The sequence below is a fragment of the Xenopus laevis genome, chromosome 3L (genome assembly GCF_017654675.1).
Source record: "Xenopus laevis strain J_2021 chromosome 3L, Xenopus_laevis_v10.1, whole genome shotgun sequence".
In the NCBI taxonomy this organism is placed as follows: Eukaryota; Metazoa; Chordata; class Amphibia; order Anura; family Pipidae; genus Xenopus; species Xenopus laevis.
This window is the reverse complement of record NC_054375.1, coordinates 2,830,560-2,854,345: the sequence shown is the minus strand read 5'-3', so window position 1 is coordinate 2,854,345 and position 23,786 is coordinate 2,830,560. Positions and strand designations below refer to the sequence as shown.

The 23,786-nt window shown below is 42.9% G+C and overlaps 1 protein-coding gene across 1 annotated transcript in view; it reads right to left on the bottom strand.

The window, feature by feature from the left end:
- wnt7b.L (Wnt family member 7B L homeolog) overlaps positions 1–13,038 on the bottom strand; it is a gene marked incomplete at its 5' end in the record, with an annotated part of 46,553 nt that extends 33,515 nt beyond the window's left edge. Inside the window, 1 exon segment of the mRNA NM_001090733.1 lies at positions 12,927–13,038. Within this exon segment, the coding sequence (NP_001084202.1) occupies positions 12,927–12,997 (71 nt within the window).
- Between the last annotated feature and the right edge of the window lie 10,748 nt (positions 13,039–23,786).

Here is a 23,786-nt window from a genome sequence, read left to right as displayed (position 1 = left end):
GTTAACTTTTATTATGTTATAGAATGACTAATTCTAAGCAAGTTTTCAGTTGGTCTTCCTTATTTCTTTTTTATCGTTTTTGAATTATTTGCCTTTTTCTTTGACTCTTTCCAGCCTTCAAATAGGGGTCACTGACCCCAACAAATGCTCTGTAAGGCTACAAATGTATTGTTATTGCTACTTTTTATTCCTCATCTTTCTGTTCAGGCCTCTCCTATTCATATTCCAGTCTCTTATTCATATCAGTGCATGGTTGCTAGGGGAATTTGGACCCCTAACAACCAGATTGCTGAAACTGGAAATGGGAGAGCTGCTGAATAAAAAGCTAAATAAGTCAAAAACCACAAATAATAAAAAATGAAAACCAACTGCAAATTGTCTCAGAATATCCCTCTCTACAGCATATTAACAGTTAATTTAAAGGTGAAAAACCCCTTTAATGATATGGGGATTACACTGTGACAGGGGTTGGGGGAAAGATTGGGACCTTAGATTGTAAACTCACTGGGACAGCAGCTGATGTGAATGTGATAAGGATTTTAGATTGTAAACTCACTGGGACAGATGGGACTAATATAGAGACCTTAGATTGTAAACTCACTTGGGCAGGGACTGATGAGAATGTGACAGAGACCTTAGATTGTAAACTCACTGGGGCAGGGACTGATGGGAATGTGATAGGGACCTTAGATTGTAAGCTCACTGGGACAGGGACTGATGGAAATGTGATAGGGAACTTAGAGTGTAAGCTCACTGGGACAGATGGAAATAAGATAGGGTCCTTAGATCGTAAGCTCTCTGGGGCAGGGACCGATGGGAATGTGATAGGGACCTTAGATTGTAAGCTCACTGGGGCAGGGACTGATGGGAATGTGATAGGGACCTTAGATTGTAAACTCAGTGGGGCAGGGACCGATGGGAATGTGATAGGGCCCTTAGATTGTAAGCTCACTGGACAGCGACTGATGGGAATGTGATAGGGACCTTAGATTGTAAGATCTCTGGGACAGGGACAGATGGAAATCAGATAGGGACCTTGGATTATAAAATCACTGGGACAGGGACTGATAAGAATGAGACAGGGACCTTAGATTGTAAACTCACTGGGCAGGGACTGATAAGAATGTGATAGGGATCTTAGATTGTAAGCTCACTGGGACAGGGACTGATGGGAATGTGATAGGGATCTTAGATTGTAAGTTCACTGGGACAGATGGAAATGAGATAGGGTCCTTAGATCGTAAGCTCTCTGGTGCAGGGACCGATGGGAATGTGATAGGGACCTTAGATTGTAAAATCATGAGGCAGAACAAGATGGGAATGTGACAGGGATCATAGATTGTAAACTCACTAGGACAGGGATTGATGGGAATAATGTATCATCTCTGTACAGCGCTGTGGAATATGTCGGTGATATATCAAAAAGTATGGTAATAACAGTGATTAGAGTGCTAGCTCTTTGCCTTTTGCCAGGAGAATGTAATGTTTGGATTAAGGAATTAGTGCAATGTCGCTGCTACAGTTGCATAAAGTGCTAGAGATGAGAAAATGATCTGTAGTAACATATCAGGAGGGTGAAACTGCAACTCCCACACACCCCACATAATTCAGACTACTGTCTAGGTGTCAGGAACCAGAGCAACTGAACATCCCGTTAATTTAAAGGGGACATGAACCAACTTCTGCAACACCAGCTGAATGATCAGGTAACTGAAACCGCTTTCACTTTCCAACTTCCTGGTTCTGTCAAGTCGCTGTTGGAGGCGGAGCTAGCTGTCTGTACAATGAGCTGCTCCTGAACTCTAAGCCCAATAAATGCTTCAGCTTAGGGAAGGGAGGGGGCTGATTATACAGAGCTCATTATCTCCATTTGAACCATGTAACCTGGATACAGAGGGAGGGGGCTGAGGTAGACTTTAATATAATCCTTTCCACATCCACTACCAACAGCCTTGAACCATACCCCCCCCCCTCCAGCTCAGAGATCCTCCCCCCCCCCTCTGGCTACTTGCCTTTGGCACGATCCTTGGCTACTTCCATCGATGCAGCCGGCGGAGCTTATAATTAAGTCCCACAGCTCAGTAACCACCAGAATCTCAGCATCTGGCCTGCGGTCTCCCGACTTTTGTTTCAAGATCTCGACTATTTATAGGAGCAAAAACGTTTCAGGATAGTAATTTCCTATATGAGGGTTTCAGGGGGAAAAAGTGTGAGTGTGTTTGGGGAGAAACAAAAGCCTTTTGGGGGTGTTTATAGTTAAATGTAAGAATTAAAGCAGAGGCCGTTTCTCCTCCTCTTTAGGTCTGTGAAGCCGCTGGCTTCTGCTACATTGATTCAGGAGTCAGAACCAGCAGTGCAGAGAATATAAACAGCTGTGCAACTAATACACCAAAGGAAGATGAAAGTGAAAAGAAGGAGGTGCTACATTAGAAAATGGGGGACAGATGAAGGGAACAGTCTGCAGAGAGGCCACTCATACAACTTTGCACCTATTTGTACAACAATGAGCAGCACATTCCACTAGAACCCACTGTCCTCGTCAACATAAACATCAACCGGGGCAGAAATATCCAGATAAATACACTCAGCTGCTCACTGACCCTTAGGGACCAACCTCCTGCCTTCCAGGATTGTTATTGGATATTAACAACAAGGCCTAGAGCAAAATTCGTTCTGTGGGGCCCTTTGCTATTTGACAGTTAGTGAGTACTGGAAATTCCTCCTAAAGTGCCACAGGTTTACACTGTTACTCCATTTTCTCCATCATTTTCTTCTTGTCTGGATCTTTACCTACTGTCTCCAGCTTGTCCTACTGTCTCTATCTTGTCCTACTGTCTCTATCTTGTCCTACTGTCTCCATCTTGTCCTACTGTCTCCATCTTGTCCTACTGTCTCCATCTTGTCCTACTGTCTCCATCTTGCCCTACTGTCTCCAGCTTGTCCTACTGTTTCCACCATGTCCTACTGTCTCTATCTCTTTCCTACTGTCTTCATCTTGCCCTACTATCTCCATCTTGTCCTACTGTCTCCATCTTGTCCTACTGTTTAAATTTTGTCCTACTGTCTCCATCGTGTCCTACTGTCTCCATCGTGTCCTACTGTCTCCATCTCATCCTATTATCTGCATCGTGTCCTACTGTCTCTATCTCTTTCCTACTGTCTCCATCTTGTCCTACTTTCTCCATCTTGTCCTACTGTCGCCATCTCTTTCCTACTGTCTTCATTTTGTTCTACTGTCTCCATTGTGTCCTACTGTCTCCGTCTTGCCCTACTGTCTGCATCTTGTACTGCTGTCTCCATCTTGCCCTACTGTCTCCATCTTGCCCTACTGTCTCTGTCTTGCCCTACTGTCTCTGTCTTGTCCTACTGTCTCCATCTTTTCCTACTGTCTCCATCTCTTTCCTACTGTCTCCATCTTATCCTTCTATCTTCAACGTGTCCTACTGTCTCCATCTTGTCCTACTGTCTTCATCTTGCCCTTCTGTCTCCATCTTGCCCTTCTGTCTCCATCTTGCCCTACTGTCTCCATCTTGTGCTACTGTCTCAGAGGGTGCCCAAGTGCCATGCAGTGACAGCATTCTACTGTAACAGACCAAAGAGCTCCTCATGTTGCCCCATGAGTCATAACTAAGGTTGGATTTACCCAGACAAGGAGGCGACAGCCTATGAGACATGAGGAGAGGAAACCAGTAGGACATGTCATATGGGGCAATAAACTTATAATTGATATACTTGTGTCACTTAGATAGAAAGAATCACTGGTGCAACTGGGGGTCATGGTGACTTAATAGCCCCCGTATTTGTGTAATTAACCCCCCCACACACACACATATCAACATAAAATCCTGAGAGTCACAACTCCTGTACACCTTGAGTGCCAGAGGGATGCAGGGAGTTGCAGTTAAAAAAAACAGCTGTAGGTAGTACAGGGGCCAAGAATGGGGCAGGAGTAAGTACAGGTAGTACAGGGGGCAGAGAATGGGGCAGGAGTAAGTACAGGTAGTACAGGTGAGGGGTCAGAGAATGGGGCAAGAGTAAGTACAGGTAGTACAGCAAGAAATGGGGCAGGAGTAAGTACAGGTAGTACAGGAGCAGAGAATGGGGCAGGAGTAAGTACAGGTAGTACAGGGGGCAGAGAATGGGGCAGGAGTAAGTACAGGTAGTACAGGGGCAGAGAATGGGGGCAGGAGTAAGTACAGGTAGTACAGGGGCAGAGAATGGGGTAGGAGTAAGTACAGGTAGTACAGGGGCAGAGAATGGGGCAGGAGTAAGTACATGTACTACAGGAGCAGAGAATGGGGCAGGAGTAAGTACAGGTAGTACAGGGGGCAGAGAATGGGGCAGGAGTAAGTACAGGTAGTGCAGGGGCAGAGAATGGGGCAGGAGTAAGTACAGGTAGTGCAGGGGCAGAGAATGGGGCAGGAGTACATACAGGTAGTACAGGGGGCAGAGAATGGGGCAGGAGTAAGTACAGGTAGTACAGGGGGCAGAGAATGGGGCAGGAGTAAGTACAGGTAGTGCAGGGGGCAGAGAATTGGGCAGGAGTAAGTACAGGTAGTGCAGGGGCAGAGAATGGGGCAGGAGTAAGTACAGGTAGTGCAGGGGCAGAGAATGGGGCAGGAGTAAGTACAGGTAGTGCAGGAGCAGAGAATGGGGCAGGAGTAAGTACAGGTAGTACAGGGGGCAGAGAATGGGGGCAGGAGTAAGTACAGGTAGTGCAGGGGCAGAGAATGGGGCAGGAGTAAGTACAGGGGCAGAGAATGGGGGTAGGAGTAAGTACAGGTAGTACAGGGGCAGAGAATGGGGCAGGAGTAAGTACATGTACTACAGGAGCAGAGAATGGGGCAGGAGTAAGTACAGGTAGTACAGGGGGCAGAGAATGGGGCAGGAGTAAGTACAGGTAGTGCAGGGGGCAGAGAATGGGGCAGGAGTAAGTACAGGTAGTGCAGGGGCAGAGAATGGGGCAGGAGTACGTACAGGTAGTACAGGGGGCAGAGAATGGGGCAGGAGTAAGTACAGGTAGTACAGGGGGCAGAGAATGGGGCAGGAGTAAGTACAGGTAGTGCAGGGGGCAGAGAATTGGGCAGGAGTAAGTACAGGTAGTGCAGGGGCAGAGAATGGGGCAGGAGTAAGTACAGGTAGTGGCAGGGGCAGAGAATGGGGCAGGAGTAAGTACAGGTAGTGCAGGAGCAGAGAATGGGGCAGGAGTAAGTACAGGGGCAGAGAATGGGGCAGGAGTAAGTACAGGTAGTGCAGGGGCAGAGAATGGGGCAGGAGTACATACAGGTAGTACAGGGGGCAGAGAATGGGGCAGGAGTAAGTACAGGTAGTACAGGGGCAGAGAATGGGGCAGGAGTAAGTACAGGTAGTGCAGGGGCAGAGAATTGGGCAGGAGTAAGTACAGGTAGTGCAGGGGCAGAGAATGGGGCAGGAGTAAGTACAGGTAGTGCAGGGGCAGAGAATGGGGCAGGAGTAAGTACAGGTAGTGCAGGAGCAGAGAATGGGGCAGGAGTAAGTACAGGTAGTACAGGGGGCAGAGAATGGGGCAGGAGTAAGTACAGGTAGTGCAGGGGCAGAGAATGGGGCAGGAGTAAGTACAGGGGCAGAGAATGGGGTAGGAGTAAGTACAGGTAGTACAGGGGCAGAGAATGGGGCAGGAGTAAGTACATGTACTACAGGAGCAGAGAATGGGGCAGGAGTAAGTACAGGTAGTACAGGGGGCAGAGAATGGGGCAGGAGTAAGTACAGGTAGTGCAGGGGGCAGAGAATGGGGCAGGAGTAAGTACAGGTAGTGCAGGGGCAGAGAATGGGGCAGGAGTACGTACAGGTAGTACAGGGGGCAGAGAATGGGGCAGGAGTAAGTACAGGTAGTACAGGGGGCAGAGAATGGGGGCAGGAGTAAGTACAGGTAGTGCAGGGGGCAGAGAATTGGGCAGGAGTAAGTACAGGTAGTGCAGGGGCAGAGAATGGGGCAGGAGTAAGTACAGGTAGTGCAGGGGCAGAGAATGGGGCAGGAGTAAGTACAGGTAGTACAGGGGGCAGAGAATGGGGCAGGAGTAAGTACAGGTAGTGCAGGGGCAGAGAATGGGGCAGGAGTAAGTACAGGGGCAGAGAATTGGGCAGGAGTAAGTACAGGTTGGGGGTTTATAGGGGCAAATGTAGAGGTGCCAGGAGTCTGGGTGGGGGTAGGAACTGCTATAGACATTTACTATAACAATAAAGGGGTTGTTCACATTTAAATTAACTGTTAGTATGATGTAGAGAAGGATATTCTAACACAATTTGCATTTTTTATTATTTGTGGTTTTTGAGTTACTTGGCTTTTTATTCAGCAGCTCTCCAGTTTGTAATTTCAGCCATTGGTTGCTAGGGTCCAAATCAATAAATATAAATAAATAAATAATGAAGACCAATTGAAAAGTTGCTTAGAATTAAAACATAATAAAAGTTAATTTAAAGGTGAACCACCCCCATTAAGTGCTGTATTGGGGTGAGTGTGGGGATAACAATGTATGGGGGGGGGGGCCTGGAAGTCCGGAGATCCAGATGGATAATAACAAAGTAATGAAATCTGCCCAGAGAATCTGACCCGATCCTCCATTAATTATAAATAAGTGGCGCTATTGGCTGCGCTGGGGTCACATGGGATCCAGACAATATGATTAAAGTCGCAATATTCAGTCATTATCTCTCCGTTCTTTTAATTCATTAATTAATTATGGCTGGAGAATATAACGATCATGTCATGTGACTCACCCACTAATAACCCGACCGTGGGGAAAGGTCATATATATCGATATATACGTATAGCCTGTGCTCCCCCATTCTACTGGCACTGAGTAACTGTATGGCAGCTGTGTTAGACTTAAAGACGGCACTCACTACCCACCACATCACAGCTCTTCTTACTATTAACTGTAAGGGAGATATAGAGCGCCCCCTACCAACTGTACATACAGACTGACACTGAACTGACAGATACATTGAGAAATAAACTGTCACACCCCAGAGACAATGAAATATACCCCCATCTTTCCCCTGTCACCCCCATATCATATATGCACATAATGTAAGTGTATAATATATAGGCACAGCCCCCATCTTTCCCCTGTCACCCCCATATCATATATGCACATAATGTAAGTGTATAATATATAGGCACAGCCCCCCATCTTTCCTCTGTCACCCCATATCATATATGCACATAATGTAAGTGTATAATATATAGGCACAGCCCCCCATCTTTCCCCTGTCACCCCCATATCATATATGCACATAATGTAAGTGTATAATATATAGGCACAGCCCCCCATCTTTCCCCTGTCACCCCCATATCATATATGCACATAATGTAAGTGTATAATATATAGGCACAGATATACCCCCATCTTTCCTCTGTCACCCCCATATCATATATGCACATAATGTAAGTGTATAATATATAGGCACAGCCCCCCATCTTTCCCCTGTCACCCCCATATCATATATGCACATAATGTAAGTGTATAATATATAGGCACAGCCCCCCATCTTTCCTCTGTCACCCCCATATCATATATGCACATAATGTAAGTGTATAATATATAGGCACAGCCCCCCAACTTTCCTCTGTCACCCCCATATCATATATGCTCATAATGTAAGTGTATAATATATAGGCACAGCCCCCATCTTTCCCGTCACCCCCATATCATATATGACCAGTTTCCATGGCAACCACACGTTATATAATCTCTGTCCCTTATATCTATATGTCTCAGGGGCCCCAGGTGATGTTTGGGAAGATCCCGGGGTCCTAGGGAAACATTTTTGAATCTGATTTTCATGACAATTTTCAGTGCAGTACAAGGGGGGGTCCTTTCCTTCACATAACGGGGATCATGTTTGCCCCCCCCCCCCGGACTCACAGGTGAAGAATCAGTAATTATGAAATATTGAGGTGAAATGAAGGGGTTAATGGGTTGTGCAAGAGGCTGAACAATGATCGGAATGACAAATATTATTTTATCTGAAGCACCTTGCGAGGGCCGGGGGCCGTTACTTCATTCCTGCCTTTAGTACATTAGGTAATAATCGCTGCAAATAGGGAATTGGCCCCATAAATATTAACCCTGACATTGCCAGTGGCTTGTATCATTTTTATCAGCAGACTTGGGGGGGCGCCAGGAAAACGCAGATGCAAGGGCCCCTTGTCCCCCATCATTATTAAATGAGACCCTGCCCAGTGGATTTTACTTATTAGCTTCCATTTAAAGGGTAAGTAAAACAGCACAGAGATCCAGTCGCTATGCCATTGATATGACAGGCCTCACATTTATTATGCGTCTCTCATTGTCCAACTGCCAATAAAGACAATGACTCACAATCAATTTGTTTTGCTAAGGACCCCCCTGTCCCCATGACAGGCCCCTTTATTGGGAAGAACATAGTTCAAACCACAAGGTCCCAGCCAATGATTAGATCATATTTGTGCCTTTGGGAGACCAAAAACTTCCTGAGCTCCTCACAGGGTCTCACTATAGTTATAGAATGGGACAGGGTTTATTGGAAATGTTGCAGGGACTACTTATAGTAAATAATTGGTGCAATTAAGTCAAGATGGAGTAGGGAGGATGGAGTCTGAAGGGCAAAGTGCAGACAGAACTACAAGATGGAAAGAACAAGACAAGAGTAAACGTTACACCAAGATACAGAAAGTAGGATAGAATAGGACCAATCAGAGACAATTGGGGTGATGGAGACAGTAGGACAAAACAGAGACAGTAGGGAAAGAAGGAGACAGTAGGGCAAGATGGAGACAGTAGGACAAGATTGAGACAGTAGGGCAAGATGGAGATAGTAGGACAAGATGGAGACAGGACACGATGGAGACAGTAGGGCAAGATGGAGCCAGTAGGACAAGATGGAGACAGGACATGGTGGAGACAGTTGGGAAAGAAGGAGACAATATGACACAGTGGAGATAGTAGGGTAAGACTGAGATAGTAGGCCAAGATGGAGACAGTAGGGCAAGATGAAGACAGTAGACAGTAGGACAAGACAGAGACAGTAGGACAAGACAGAGACCATGGGACAAGATGAAGACAGTAGGGCAAGATGGAGACTGTAGGGCAAAACGAGGACAGTAGGACAAGACAGAGACCGTGGGACAAGATGAAGACAGTAGGGCAAGATGAAGACAGTGGGCAAGACGGATACAGTAGGACAAGATGGAGACAGTAGGGCAAGAAGGAAACAGTAGGACAAGATGGAGACAGTAGGACAAGATAGAGACAGTAGAACAAGATAGAGACAGTAGAACAAGACAGAGACAGTAGAACAAGATAGAGACAGTAGAACAAGATAGAGACAGTAGAACAAGACAGAGACAGTAGATCAAGATAGAGACAGTAGGACAAGATAGAGACAGTAGGGCAAGATGGAGACAGTAGGACAAGATAGAGACAGTAGGACAAGATGGGGACAGTAGGACAAGAGGGAGAGCTCAGTACCAGTACCAGCAGTTTGGGGAGATCTAGTTAATTAAATCTGCAGAATTCAAGAAAATCTGTTCCAAGACAATGCAATGAGTGATTTATGGAAAACCCACATGTAGAATGGCTAATTAGCAATTCATTTGCTGCAGACTGCACTGGTGTTTGCCGGCCATGCAGAAGTTAATATTGAATTAATCAGGTTGGATTGAATATTTGCCAGGGGGTGAGGAGGCAAATCTCTACATGGTCTTAGTGAAACACACACGGTTTTGTTGTTCGTTTTAATTGGTATCTTATCAAATGAATTGAGAAATCTCATTAATTTTCCTAACCTGCAGTTCTCACTAATTAGAGTCACTAGGAACCCCCCCCCCCCCATCAGCCTCCTCTCTACCCTGAATATATGGCACTTGGGGGGTCGAATCATCTTCTTTCCTGGCAACAATAATGTGGATTGAAAGACTGGACTGGAACCCTGGCCCGTTCCTCCTGTTGCTTCTACAGGGTCTCGCCTCATGTGCAGATCCCGGTACAGACAGTGTGAGTCTCACTATGGAAACATTTACACTATAGACATTGGGGATTTGGTTGTAAAGAAAATTTCAAAACATTTTCAGTTGTTGGGGACAGAGAAATATTTGCATTTAGAGTCGAAATCTCATACAACAAATCCGCCGGCTCCCCCCAAACAAAGGCCTGGATTATTGTTCTGCTGAATCTGCTGCACCTCATAAGGAATCTGCCCCCCCCCCCCGGGCTGAAACCCACAGGGTGGGAATCTTGGGAAATAGTTCATTGGTATAAATTTGGGGGAATAAGCAGCATCTGGGGATCTCCGTAACTGTGAATTGGTGTATTGGGGGGGGGGCAGTTTTCCACATTTCCACAATAATAATCATAGAGAGAGAGAGCTATGGATGATATGAAGATAGACTGATATACTGATAATAAACAATATAAAGATGATAGACAGACAGACAGATTACACAGATATGGACAGACAGAGAGAGAGATAAATACCAATAGACAGACACATTGATGATAGATTTATAGATTGATTGAATGATTGATAATAAATAGCTGATATATGATAGATAGATAGATAGATAGAAAGATAGATAGATAGATAGACAGACAGACAGACAGACAGACAGACAGACAGATAGATGATAGATAGATAGATAGATAGATAGATAGATAGATAGATAGATAGATAGACAGACAGACAGACAGACAGACAGACAGACAGATAGATAGATGATAGATAGATAGATAGATAGACAGACAGACAGACAGACAGACAGACAGACAGATAGATAGATAGATAGATAATAGATAGATAGATAGACAGAGAGGGAGAGAAAGAGAGACAGAGATAATTAGGTAGATATATAGATAGATTGATAGATTGATATATAATAAATAGATAGATGATTAGATAGATTGATAGATAGATAGATAGATAGATAGATAGATAGATAGATAGAAACAGAGATAGATAGATAATAAATAGATCGATGATTAGATAGATAGATAGATAGATGATTAGATAGATTGATAGATAGATAGATAGATAGATAGATAGATAGATAGATAGATAGATAGATAGATAGATAGATAGATAGATAGACAGAGAGGGAGAGAAAGAGATAATTAGGTAGATATATAGATAGATTGATAGATTGATATATAATAAATAGATAGATGATTAGATAGATAGATAGATAGATAGATAGATAGAAACAGAGATAGATAGATAATAAATAGATTGATGATTAGATAGATAGATAGATAGATAGATAGAAACAGAGATAGATAGATAATAAATAGATTGATGATTAGATAGATAGATAGATAGATAGAGATAGATAGATAATAGATAGATAATAAATAGATCGATGATTAGATAGATAGATAGATAGATAATAGATAGATGATTAGATAGATAGATAGATAGATAGATAGATAATAGATAGATAGATAGATAGATAGATAGAGAGAGAGAGCGATAGATAGATAGATAATAGATAGATAGATAGATAGATAGATAGATAGTAACAGTGAGAATGAGTGAGTGACAGTGAGTAAGAGGCAGAAGCACTGGGCTCCTCTCAGGAATGTGGAATTGCAACTCAGTCACTTTGCTGGGAGTGAAAGCAACAAGGGCACATGTGCAACTCCCTGCAGCCTGGGAACTTATGAAGTCGATTCCACACACAGTCTCCTGATCCACATCCCGGGCATCACATAACCTGCACCCAGAGCAGCCAAATGCAAGTGGCCCCTGATGAACAAACCCCTGCCCTGCTAAATCTCTGTAGGGAACTCAAAATAATAACAACAATAATTCCAGTGCACCCCTCTCCCTTATAAAAACTAAAGTCTCAAAAAGATCCAGAGGAACGGAAACCACTTTCCCCCCAAAGTACAAAAAAAAACCCAAATGATACAAATGTGTTGACTGTGCCCCTGTCACTCTCCTACACAACTATCTGGTGTATCAGTGTGTTAGTGTTGTGTATTAGAATATCAGTTATATGGGACCTGTTATCCAGAATGCTCGGGACCTGGGTTTTTCTGGATAATGGATCTTTCTGTAATTTATATCTTCATACCTTAAGTCTACTAGAAAATCATATAAACATGAAATAAAGCCAATAGGCTGGTTTTGCCTCCAATAAGGATTAATTATATCTTTGTTGGGATCAAGTACAAGCGACTGTTTTATTATTACACAGAAAAAGGAAATCATTTTTAAACATTTGGATTATTTGATTATAATGGAGTCTATAGGCCGTTCCGTAATTCGGAGCTTTCTGGATAATGGATCCAATCCCCGAATATCGGTATAATATCAGGGTATCAATATACCAGTGTCTCTGTGTACTGGAAGCACAGGGTTTCTTTATAAAAGACACACACATATATACAGTACAGCAAAGTGTGTTTACCCTTTTATTGTCCCTTTAAGAGCCGTCACTCAGGGGCCCGGGGGGCCTGTCACAACTCTGTCATCAGAGTGAATTGATGTTTAAAGATGTAAAGTTCATTCCTGAGCACAAAGGGGAAGAAATGTCCCAATTTTGCCCCAATTCCACCTGATATAGTGGAACCCATTTTTCATGTCACTTCCTGAGTAGTACTTGCATGGGAGGCAGCTGGGCAGAGGTAAAATGAATTGATTGATTTTCCCACCCAACATAAGAAATTGCCCCACTGTACAAAAAAAGATGTTTTTTTATCTCTTTTTGTTGTTGCCACAGAGAATATGTTGAGACCCAGTTCAGAGAACGAGGTGCCGTTTCCTCTTGTTTTGCACCAAAAAGTGATTTCCCCTTTAAGCAACGCCTGGATGCAGGACTACATTTCCCAGCATTCCAGGCCAGCCAAGCAGGTCAGAGCACAGTGCTGAGGAGGTGGGTGGGGGGAAAGAGGAAAAGTTGTACTCACCCTAATTTCATGTAGATGATCCCAAAGCAGAGAAAGACATAGAAGATCCAGTTGCGGAAGTGTCTGTGCATGGTCTACACAATGGGACGATCCATCCAAGTGAGCAGAAACGTGAGTGCAGAGATCAGGAGAGACCCAGGCATTCTCCTCTCAGCCCAAGGGGAGTCGCTTTGCTGATCAGGCACAGAGCTGCTCCTAAATCCATGGAGACTGGTGCATGTGAGGGGGTGGAGGGGCAGCACCCGGGGATTAGCTCCTAACCCCCCAAAAAAGCCAAGGGAGAAGGGATGGAGCTTGTGTAAGTCATCCAGTCTGGGAGATCAATGTGTTCTTACATGTTCTGAATCCTCCAGGTAACCAAGGGTGCAGGTAGGAGGATCTGCTCGTGTGTCACACTCTATTCTACTCTCTCCCTCTGTCTGCCGCACTCACACCTTCCTCTGACTGTCACTTCTACTGACACTCTCTCTACCACACTCACACCTTCCTCTGTCACTTCTACTGACACTATGTCTCACTCACACCTTCCTCTGACTGTCACTTCTACTGACACTCTCTCTGTGCCACACTCACACCTTCCTCTGACTGTCACTTCTACTAACACTCTCACTGTGCCACACTCACACCTTCCTCTGACTGTCACTCTCTCTGTGCCACACTCACACCTTCCTCTGACTGTCACTTCTACTGACACTCTCTCTGTGCCACACTCACACCTTCCTCTGTCACTTCTACTGACACTCTGTCTCACTCACGCCTTCCTCTGACTGTCACTTCTACTGACTCTCTCTCTGTGCCACACTCACACCGTCCTCTGACTGTGACTACTACTGACTCTCTCTCTCTCTCTGTGCCACACTCACGCCTTCTTCTCACTATCACTTCTACTGACAAACTCTCTCTCTGTGCCACACTCACACACCTTCCTCTGACTGTCACTTCTATTGACACTCTCTTTCTTTCTGTGCCACACTCACACCTTCCTCTGACCGTCACTTCTACTAACCCTCTTTCTGTTTCACTCACACCTTCCTCTGACTGCCTCACTGTCACATCTACTGACACTCTCCCTATGTCTCATACCTTGAACTAATTGTCTCAGCATAACTCACACCTTCCTCTGACTGTCTCACTGTCACTTCTACTGACACTCTCTCATGTGTCTACCTCACACTGACTTTCTTACTAGTGTGACTCACTCACAACCCTTGCACTGACTGTCTCACCGTCACATCTAGTGTGAATCTCTCTCCTTCCCTTTGCGCTCACTGTTAGCCCTAGTGTAAATCTGTCTGCCCCCCTCGCACACACCTCACTGAATTCCAAACCAACCAATCAATTGAAAATGTCCTATACACACACCTTGCACAGACAGTCAGTGTGAATATATGTCCCCCTTGCACACTCACATTGCACTGAGACCCTCTCTCTCTGCAGTAGCACAGTGTAAATTCCTCTTGCACACCTTGCAGTGAGTGTGAATCTCCGGCACACGTTGTTGGGTGTCTCATCAATCTCATTTTTCAGTTTCATTCTCCTACATAGTGATTGTTCCCTCCTTTCACTATTCTCAGACACACAAACACACACGGGCTGTCTCACCTGGGAATCACCCTCGTGTAAACTCTCGTGTGTCCCAGTGTCGATATACAAACACTCGGCATGAATGCCACCCTTGGGGCAGCCGCCAGCTTGAAACACAACTTTATGGTTTTATTTCCAGTACTTTTCCCAGCGATTGCTTGAGCGTCTGCCCTGCAGCTGAAGGAACTTGTTTAACCCTTCACCACCAAATCACAGTCCTTTCTACTTGCCCTACCCTTAAAAACACATTTTTAGGGAAAAAATTACCATAAAAAAAGCACTGGTGCTCACACATTCATGTGATTCTGAAAACGGCAAGAGATTTTGGGTGTTTTTGTCCCCCCATGTGTGTGACATTGCCCTAACACTAGTCAAAGAGAGGGGTGCACTCATTAAAGTGCAGTATCTGACAGGATATGACATCACTGTCATATGACATCACTGTTCGACTGCTCCTACTGCTCCATGAAATGTGACATCACAATCCAGAATTTATCATCACCTGAGACAGATACACGTAAACACCCACAGTTCCATGCACACACACCCGCACCAACAATATTAGATTTCGGGCAAGAAATGTTTCACCAAAATATTTAGGATTTTTTTTTCTTAGGGAAAAGTCTAAATGTCAAAGTTCCTCTTTAATCCGATCTTTTGAACTGATGTTTTCTCAGGGAAGAGAAAAAAGCCGAAGGGTTAATATAATCCCTCTCCGCATACCTGAGACAGGTACAAAAAGAAATATGATAACCACAAACCTGCACGGGGAAATCTTTGATCAGCCCCCGTGGCTTTTATCCCTTCTTTTTTAAACAGAAATAGATGAGGTTGATTTTTAGCAGTCCTGGAAACATCTGCCCACTAGCACCTCAATTTGTGCTGCTGAGCTCTGGATACACTTGATACAATTAAATGTTTCCTACTCCCTGCAAACTGCACACAATATTGTGTAACAGGTGGAATCTGAAAAAATGGGGTTTACTGTCCATCTGAAAAAAAAAGTTATATTAACTTTTAACTCTACTTCCTTTGCACGAGTGTATTTCCTGGTACTCTTGTGACTGTCTCTACTTCCTTTGCATGGGGGAGTGTATTTCCTGATACTCGAGTGACTGTCTCTACTTCCTTTGCACGGGGGAGTATATTTCCTGGTACTCGTGTGACTGTCTCTACTTCCTTTGCACAGGGGAGTGTATTTCCTGGTACTCGTGTGACTGTCTCTACTTCCTTTGCACGAGTGTATTTCCTGGTACTCCTGTGACTGTCTCTACTTCCTTTGCACGGGGGAGTGTATTTCCTGATACTCGAGTGACTGTCTCTACTTCCTTTGCACGCGGGAGTGTATTTCCTGGTACTCGTGTGACTGTCTCTACTTCCTTTGCACGGGGGAGTGTATTTCCTGGTACTCGTGTGACTGTCTCTACTTCCTTTGCACAGGGGAGTGTATTTCCTGGTACTCGTGTGACTGTCTCTACTTCCTTTGCACGGGGAAGTGTATTTCCTGGTACTCGTGTGACTGTCTCTACTTCCTTTGCACGGGGGAGTGTATTTCCTGGTACTCGTGTGACTGTCTCTACTTCCTTTGCACAGGGGAGTGTATTTCCTGGTACTCGTGTGACTGTCTCTACTTCCTTTGCACGGGGAAGTGTATTTCCTGGTACTCGTGTGACTGTCTCTACTTCCTTTGCACAGGGGAGTGTATTTCCTGGTACTCGTGTGACTGTCTCTACTTCCTTTGCACAGGGGAGTGTATTTCCTGGTACTCGTGTGATTGTCTCTCTTTCCTTTGCACGGTGGAGTGTATTTTCTGGTACTCATGTGACTGTCTCTACTTCCTTTGCACGGGGGAGTGTATTTCCTGGTACTCGTGTGACTGTCTCTACTTCCTTTGCACGGGGGAGTGTATTTCCTGGTACTCGTGTGACTGTCTCTACTTCCTTTGCACAGGGGAGTGTATTTCCTGGTACTCGTGTGACTGTCTCTACTTCCTTTGCACGGGGAAGTGTATTTCCTGGTACTTGTGTGACTGTCTCTACTTCCTTTGCACGGGGGAGTGTATTTCTTGGTACTCGAGTGACTGTCTCTACTTCCTTTGCATGGGGGAGTGTATTTCCTGGTACACGTGTGACTGTCTCTACTTCCTTTGCACAGGGGAGTGTATTTCCTGGTACTCATGTGACTGCCTCTATTTTTTCCTTTGCACGGGGGAGTGTATTTCCTGCTACTCTTGTGACTGTCTCTGCTTCCTTTGCAAGGGGGAGTGTATTTCCTGCTACTCTTGTGACTGTCTCTACTTCCTTTGCTCGGGTGAGTGTATTTCCTTTTACTTGTGTGACTGTCTCTACTTCCTACAAATAGGCAAAAAGTGTTTTTAGCCTTAATAATTGCACTTATGTTGTACAAGGGATTCTCAAGGGTACTCACGTGACTGTCTCTGCTTCCTTTGCACAGGGGAGTGTATTTCCTGCTACTCTTGTGACTGTCTCTGCTTCCTTTGCACAGGGGAGTGTATTTCCTGCTACTCTTGTGACTGTCTCTACTTCCTTTGCACGGGGGAGTGTATTTCCTGATACTCTTGTGACTGTCTCTACTTCCTTTGGATGGGGAGTGTATTTCCTGGTACTCGTGTGACTGTCTCTGATTCCGTTGCACGAAGGAGTGTATTTCCTGGTACTCGGGTGACTGTCTCTACTTCCTTTGGATGGGGAGTGTATTTCCTGGTACTCATATGACTGTCTCTGCTTCCTTTGCACGGGGGAGTGTATTTCCTGGTACTTGTGTGACTGTCTCTGCTTCCTTTGCATGGGGGAGTGTATTTCCTGGTACTCGTGTGACTGTCTCTACTTCCTACAAATAAGCAAAAAGTGTTTTTAGCCTTAATTATTGCACTTGTGTTGTATACAGAATTCAATTTAAAATAATGAGAACAGACCTAAGCAATAACACCTGCAGCCACTATCTTCTTAATGCATTCCTGTTTCTTCACTTATTCCACTTATTTATTGGGTGTCCGGTCTGATTTGAAGATTACATATTAAAGAACATGGGGTATATATGTGTCTATTTACATTATGTGCATATATGATCTGAGGGGGGAAGATGGGGGGCTGTGCCTATATATTATACACTTACATTATGTGCATATATGATATGGGGGTGACAGGGGAAAGATGGGGGTATATCTGTGCCTATATATTATACACTTACATTATGTGCATATATGATATGGGGGTGACAGAGGAAAGATGGGGGGCTGTGCCTATATATTATACACTTACATTATGTGCATATATGATATGGGGGTGACAGGGGAAAGATGGGGGGCTGTGCCTATATATTATACACTTACATTATGTGCATATATGATATTGGGGTGACGGGAAAGATGGGGTGCAGTGCCTATATATTATACACTTACATTATGTGCATATATGATATGGGGGTGACAGAGGAAAGATGGGGGTATATCTGTGCCTATATATTATACACTTACATTATGTGCATATATGATATGGGGGTGACGGGAAAGATGGGGGTATATCTATGCCTATATATTATACACTTACATTATGTGCATATATGATATGGGGGTGACAGGGGAAAGATGGGGGGCTGTGCCTATATATTATACACTTACATTATGTGCATATATGATATGGGGGTGACAGGGGAAAGATGGGGGGCTGTGCCTATATCTTATACACTTACATTATGTGCATATATGATATGGGGGTGACAGGGGAAAGATGGGGGTATATATGTGCCTTTTTATTAAACAGCTTTATTATAAACACAGCATAGCTACAAATATACAGAGTCAGAATGTTTGGTGCATGTATAATTAGGAATGTGGCTACTTGTTTCTTTCCACAGTGTTTGCACAGCGCAATTGACTCCTTCTGAACCAGTTTCAACTATAAGAATGTTCTAATACCCCATTTTAATCCCACATACACAAACATGTTCACCCAACACACACATTCTCAAGGTGAATTAGTCGGAATTATCTTTCTAGGGAATCTGCGGTTGCCGTGTTTGTTCGGGAGCTTCCTGTTATGTTTGTTCAGGAATATGGGTCTGAGAAAATAATTGTCCATCATTCCCAAAGTTGATGATCAAAGGTAATTCACATTTTATGTCATTTGTGTTTCCTAGAATGGGAAGACGCTCCTTCTGGAGGTTCTGGGTGGTCCCCCCCGCCCTTTCAAAGATGGGAAATTTTAACAAGTATTCTAGGATAACCCAAGTCTAAACGAAGAAGGTAATTGAGAGGTTAAGCAGACTGTGTCAGAAGAGGAGATAGTCAGAGATCTCATTACTGGATCTTTCAGCAGTCTCTTATACCGCTTTTAGCTTGGCTGCTGCTGCCACCTACTGGCCATTCCTCGCATGCCTCCGTATCACAATAATGTTGTTTACATCAATCAAAGTGGTAGATTTATCAAAAATTCTTTGGAAATTTTTTCGCCAAACTTCACGCGTGAGAAATGGGTTATAGAATATTTCTTCTTTTTCCCGTTCTTCAGTATTCAGAATTTAGCACTTAAATTTTCTCAAGGGTGAAAATGCTTGAGACAATTCTTATTGTGCAATGTTCTTAAATACTTTAATAATAAAACAACTCAATAATTTCAAGTGCTTGAAACTGACGAGCCCGTGGGTTTGAATCTAGTTTGACAGGTTTAAGCTCCCAAATATTATTTGACGAAATACATCTTGATCTGTGAGAGAAAAGTGATTTTCTTTTTTAAAAAATTCCTTCACGAACAAAATAAATTTTAACCTCGACTTTTAAAAATTTGTCCATTGTTATACAAGTCAACTTTTTAGATGAAGGTTTTTTTGAATTTCTAAAATAAATGAAAATGAACTCAAATGTTGGTTATTCTAGATTTCCAGCATAATATCAAAAATCTTGAATTGGTAAAAATCTTGTTAAATAGTCAAAATCACATTCTTCCATCCTTTTTCATCAAGTCTGCAAAATTTGAAAAACTTCTTGAAGTCTGAAAAAGGCACCTCTAATAGGTTATTGCATTTTAGCTGTTTTATCAATCTTTTCGACTGATTTTAAAAAATTAGAGATCGAAGAATTTGGATTTAAAAACCTGCAACCGTAGAGAAAACGCAATTTTGATTTAGATTTAGTTTTTTAAAAAATGTCTCATTTCCAACACAAATCTGTTTTGACGGCTTGTGTTTCACATTTCATCGTGTTTAAGTAGAATTTTGCCAGACCTAGCAAAAATCATTACTTCCAATAGGAGCTACCGTAATCAGCAAAATTCTCATATTTGTCAAAATATGGGATTTACGTTTTAGACATTTGATGTAATTTTAGTTGTGTTATTGACAGTGGTCTCACTCTCCTATAGTCTACAAAAGCAAAGACAAAAATAAGTATATATGATATATTGATTGATCGATATGCCTAAAATGTTTAACATTTTAAGGATTTCAAACGTTTTTGATAAAAACCACCTTTGAACATAATAGTGAACTGATCAAAAAAACACTATATGGCCAAAAGTATCCAGGCACCTGCCTGTCCAACACATCTCATTCCCAACCCAGGGAGATTAATATGAAGTTGAAGTTTGCTGCTATAACTACCCCATCTTTTCTGGGAAAGTTCCCACTAGACTTTAGAACATTGTTGCTTCCATTAAGCCACAAGAGCGTTAGTGAGGTTGGGCACTGATACTGGGGTTCAGGCCTCACAGTCAGGGTTCCAGTTCATCCAACAGGGGTTCAGTTGGGTTGAGGTTAGGTTCTTCCCATCTCAGCAAACCCATTCTGTACGGCCCTGGCTCTGTGCATGGGGACAGTATTGTGCTGATACAGGAAAGGCCCCCCCAAACTGTTCCGTGGAAGGAAGCATGGAATTGTAAGTAATGCCATTGAACTCTGTAGTCTTAAGGTTTCACTGGAACCAGGGGCTTAAACCATGGAAACAGCCCAAGCCCATTATGCGTTCTCCACCAAACATTACCACTGGCATCACATACATGCAGGTGGGTCGGGTTTTTCTGGCATCTGCCCAACCCAGTCTTTTACATTAGACTGCCAGTTGGTGAAATGTAATTTATCCCTCCAAACTCCAATGGCGGTGCTCTTTAAACCACTGGTGACGTTAGGCTTGTTGCCTATGGCTCCAAAAAAATATGAATAGTTCTTGTGCTGACAGTTTGAGTCAGTTTGAGTCTTGGCAAGAGGGTTCCACCTACAGTAAGCACATAGCAGTTAAGTTTTGAATACTTTTGCCCATATTGGGCTAATCAAATAGGCATCATGCATTTATCCAGCGCTGTGCCCAACCATATGTATATGTAAATACAAATATCCTGAGAAGGAATGTTCTGAGCACACAATAATGTATAGCCTCATATTGTACTGTCTAAGGGAATCAATATGGCACCTCCCTCCTCCCATATGTATACATACAAATATACAGAGAAGGAATGTTCTGGGCACACAATAAGCTATACCCTCATACTGTACTGTGTAAGGGAATCAATATGGCACCTCCTCCTCCCATATGTATAAATACAAATATACAGAGAAGGAATGTTCTGGGCACACAATAAGCTATACCCTCATTCTGTACTGTCTAAGGGAATCAATATGGCACCTCCTCCTCCCATTTGAATAAATACAAATATACAGAGAAGGAATGTTCTGGGCACACAATAAGCTATACCCTCATACTGTACTGTCTAAGGGAATCAATATGGCATCTCCTCCTCCCATATGTATAAATACAAATATACAGAGAAGGAATGTTCTGGGCACACAATAAGCTATACCCTCATACTGTACTGTCTAAGGGAATCAATATGGCACCTCCCTCCTCCCATATGTATAAATACAAATATACAGAGAAGGAATGTTCTGGGCACACAATAAGCTATACCCTCATACTGTACTGTGTAAGGGAATCAATATGGCACCTCCTCCTCCCATATGTATAAATACAAATATACAGAGAAGGAATGTTCTGGGCACACAATAAGCTATACCCTCATTCTGTACTGTCTAAGGGAATCAATATGGCACCTCCTCCTCCCATTTGAATAAATACAAATATACAGAGAAGGAATGTTCTGGGCACACAATAAGCTATACCCTCATACTGTACTGTCTAAGGGAATCAATATGGCACCTCCTCCTCCCATATGTATAAATACAAATATACAGAGAAGGAATGTTCTGGGCACACAATAAGCTATACCCTCATACTGTACTGTCTAAGGGAATCAATATGGCACCTCCCTCCTCCCATATGTATAAATACAAATATACAGAGAAGGAATGTTCTGGGCACACAATAAGCTATACCCTCATACTGTACTGTCTAAGGGAATCAATATGGCACCTCCTCCTCCCATATGTATAAATACAAATATACAGAGAAGGAATGTTCTGGGCACACAATAAGCTATACCCTCATACTGTACTGTCTAAGGGAATCAATATGGCACCTCCTCCTCCCATATGTATAAATACAAATATACAGAGAAGGAATGTTCTGGGCACACACTAAGCTATACCCTCATACTGTACTGTCTAAGGGAATCAATATGGCACTTCCTCCCATATGTATAAATACAAATATACAGAGAATGAATGTTCTGGGCACACAATAAGCTATACCCTCATACTGTACTAAGGGAATCAATATGGCACCTCCCTCCTCCCATATTTATAAATACAAATATACAGAGAAGGAATGTTCTGGGCACACAATAAGCCATACCCTCATACTGTACTGTCTAAGGGAATCAATATGGCAGCTCCCTCCTCCCATATGTATAAATACAAATATACAGAGAAGGAATGTTCTGGGCACACAATAAGCTATACCCTCATACTGTACTGTGTAAGGGAATCAATATGGCACCTCCTCCCATATGTATAAATACAAATATACAGAGAAGGAATGTTCTGGGCACACAATATGTAACTAATAATTTATGTAAAAAATACATGGAAGTTAATTCTTAATAAATAAAAATATACATTTTAATATCTGTTACATTTTTATATTCACAATTCACAAGAGTATCTTCCAAATTATAATACACCTGAGCATCAGGTTTCTTTTGCTTTAAAAGACAAGGAAAGAGTTAATTAGTGGGGGTTCTTTGTTCTTTAAAGGGGAACTAAAGTCTAAAATAGAATACTGCTAGAAATACTGTATTTTGTATACTAAACATAAACTTACTGCACCACAAGTCTAATCAAACAAATAATTTATGCTTTCAAAGTTGGCCACAGGTGGTCACTATCTTGTAACTTTGTTATAAATCTTTGCAAGACCAAGATTATGCACATGCTCAGTGTGGTCTGGGCTGCTTAGGGATCATCATAATTTATCAAAACAGCACAAGTCAAATAATATCTGCCAGAAGCCGATACAACAAGACTGATTAATAATCAGAATATGCAGACTGCACTAGGTCCTGTGTTGTCATGTACATGTAATGTAGATTTTATAGTTTTTGTATTGTTTAATACAAACTTTCTCCAACTCTGCAGAACCAGTGGCTGCAGCAAAATAATCCTCCAAATAGAATCCCAGTTTATCTGTTTAAATCTGGCTCCATGATCTTTGTCCCTGCAGCTGGAGTTGGAAATAAAATACAAATCTCTACACAGTCGCCGACTGCTCTACAGGGAACCAAACAAAGCTGTTTGAGTTCTGCATGGCAAGCTCCCCCTGCTGTTCATAAGTATGATTGTTTCCCTGCAGAACATGTAGGTACTGTCTGACAATTCCTATCCACAGCAGTAAATTAAAGGAGAATTTCACTGCATACAGTCAGGTTTCTATATATAAAGTATATTGGAGATATTGTTTTGCCTTTACATGCCCTTTAAATACAGAATGCTGTTTTATTTACCCTTTTATAAATACGTTTCATATAAATACTTTTTATTACAAAACAAATCAGCAGCACTCAGCAGTGCAAGTGATCATTGTGGCCACCAGGGGGAATCATTGGCTAACTATAACTCGTACGCCCCACAACTCAACAATTTTCCTTGCCAATTCGTGACTCACTACGTTCATTATTTTCACTGTGTACTAAATTGCTGCTTGCATTTCCTTTGATGTAAAGTGTGAAAAGTACAGGATGGTCATACATAACTATCATTACCATTGGTGATGAAGAGATGCTACTTGCAAGGCTCCCTTTGCATTTGTACCTACACACACAACTGCTCATGCATTAACATGTGAGGGGATGGTACAGTGCAATACTCCAACAG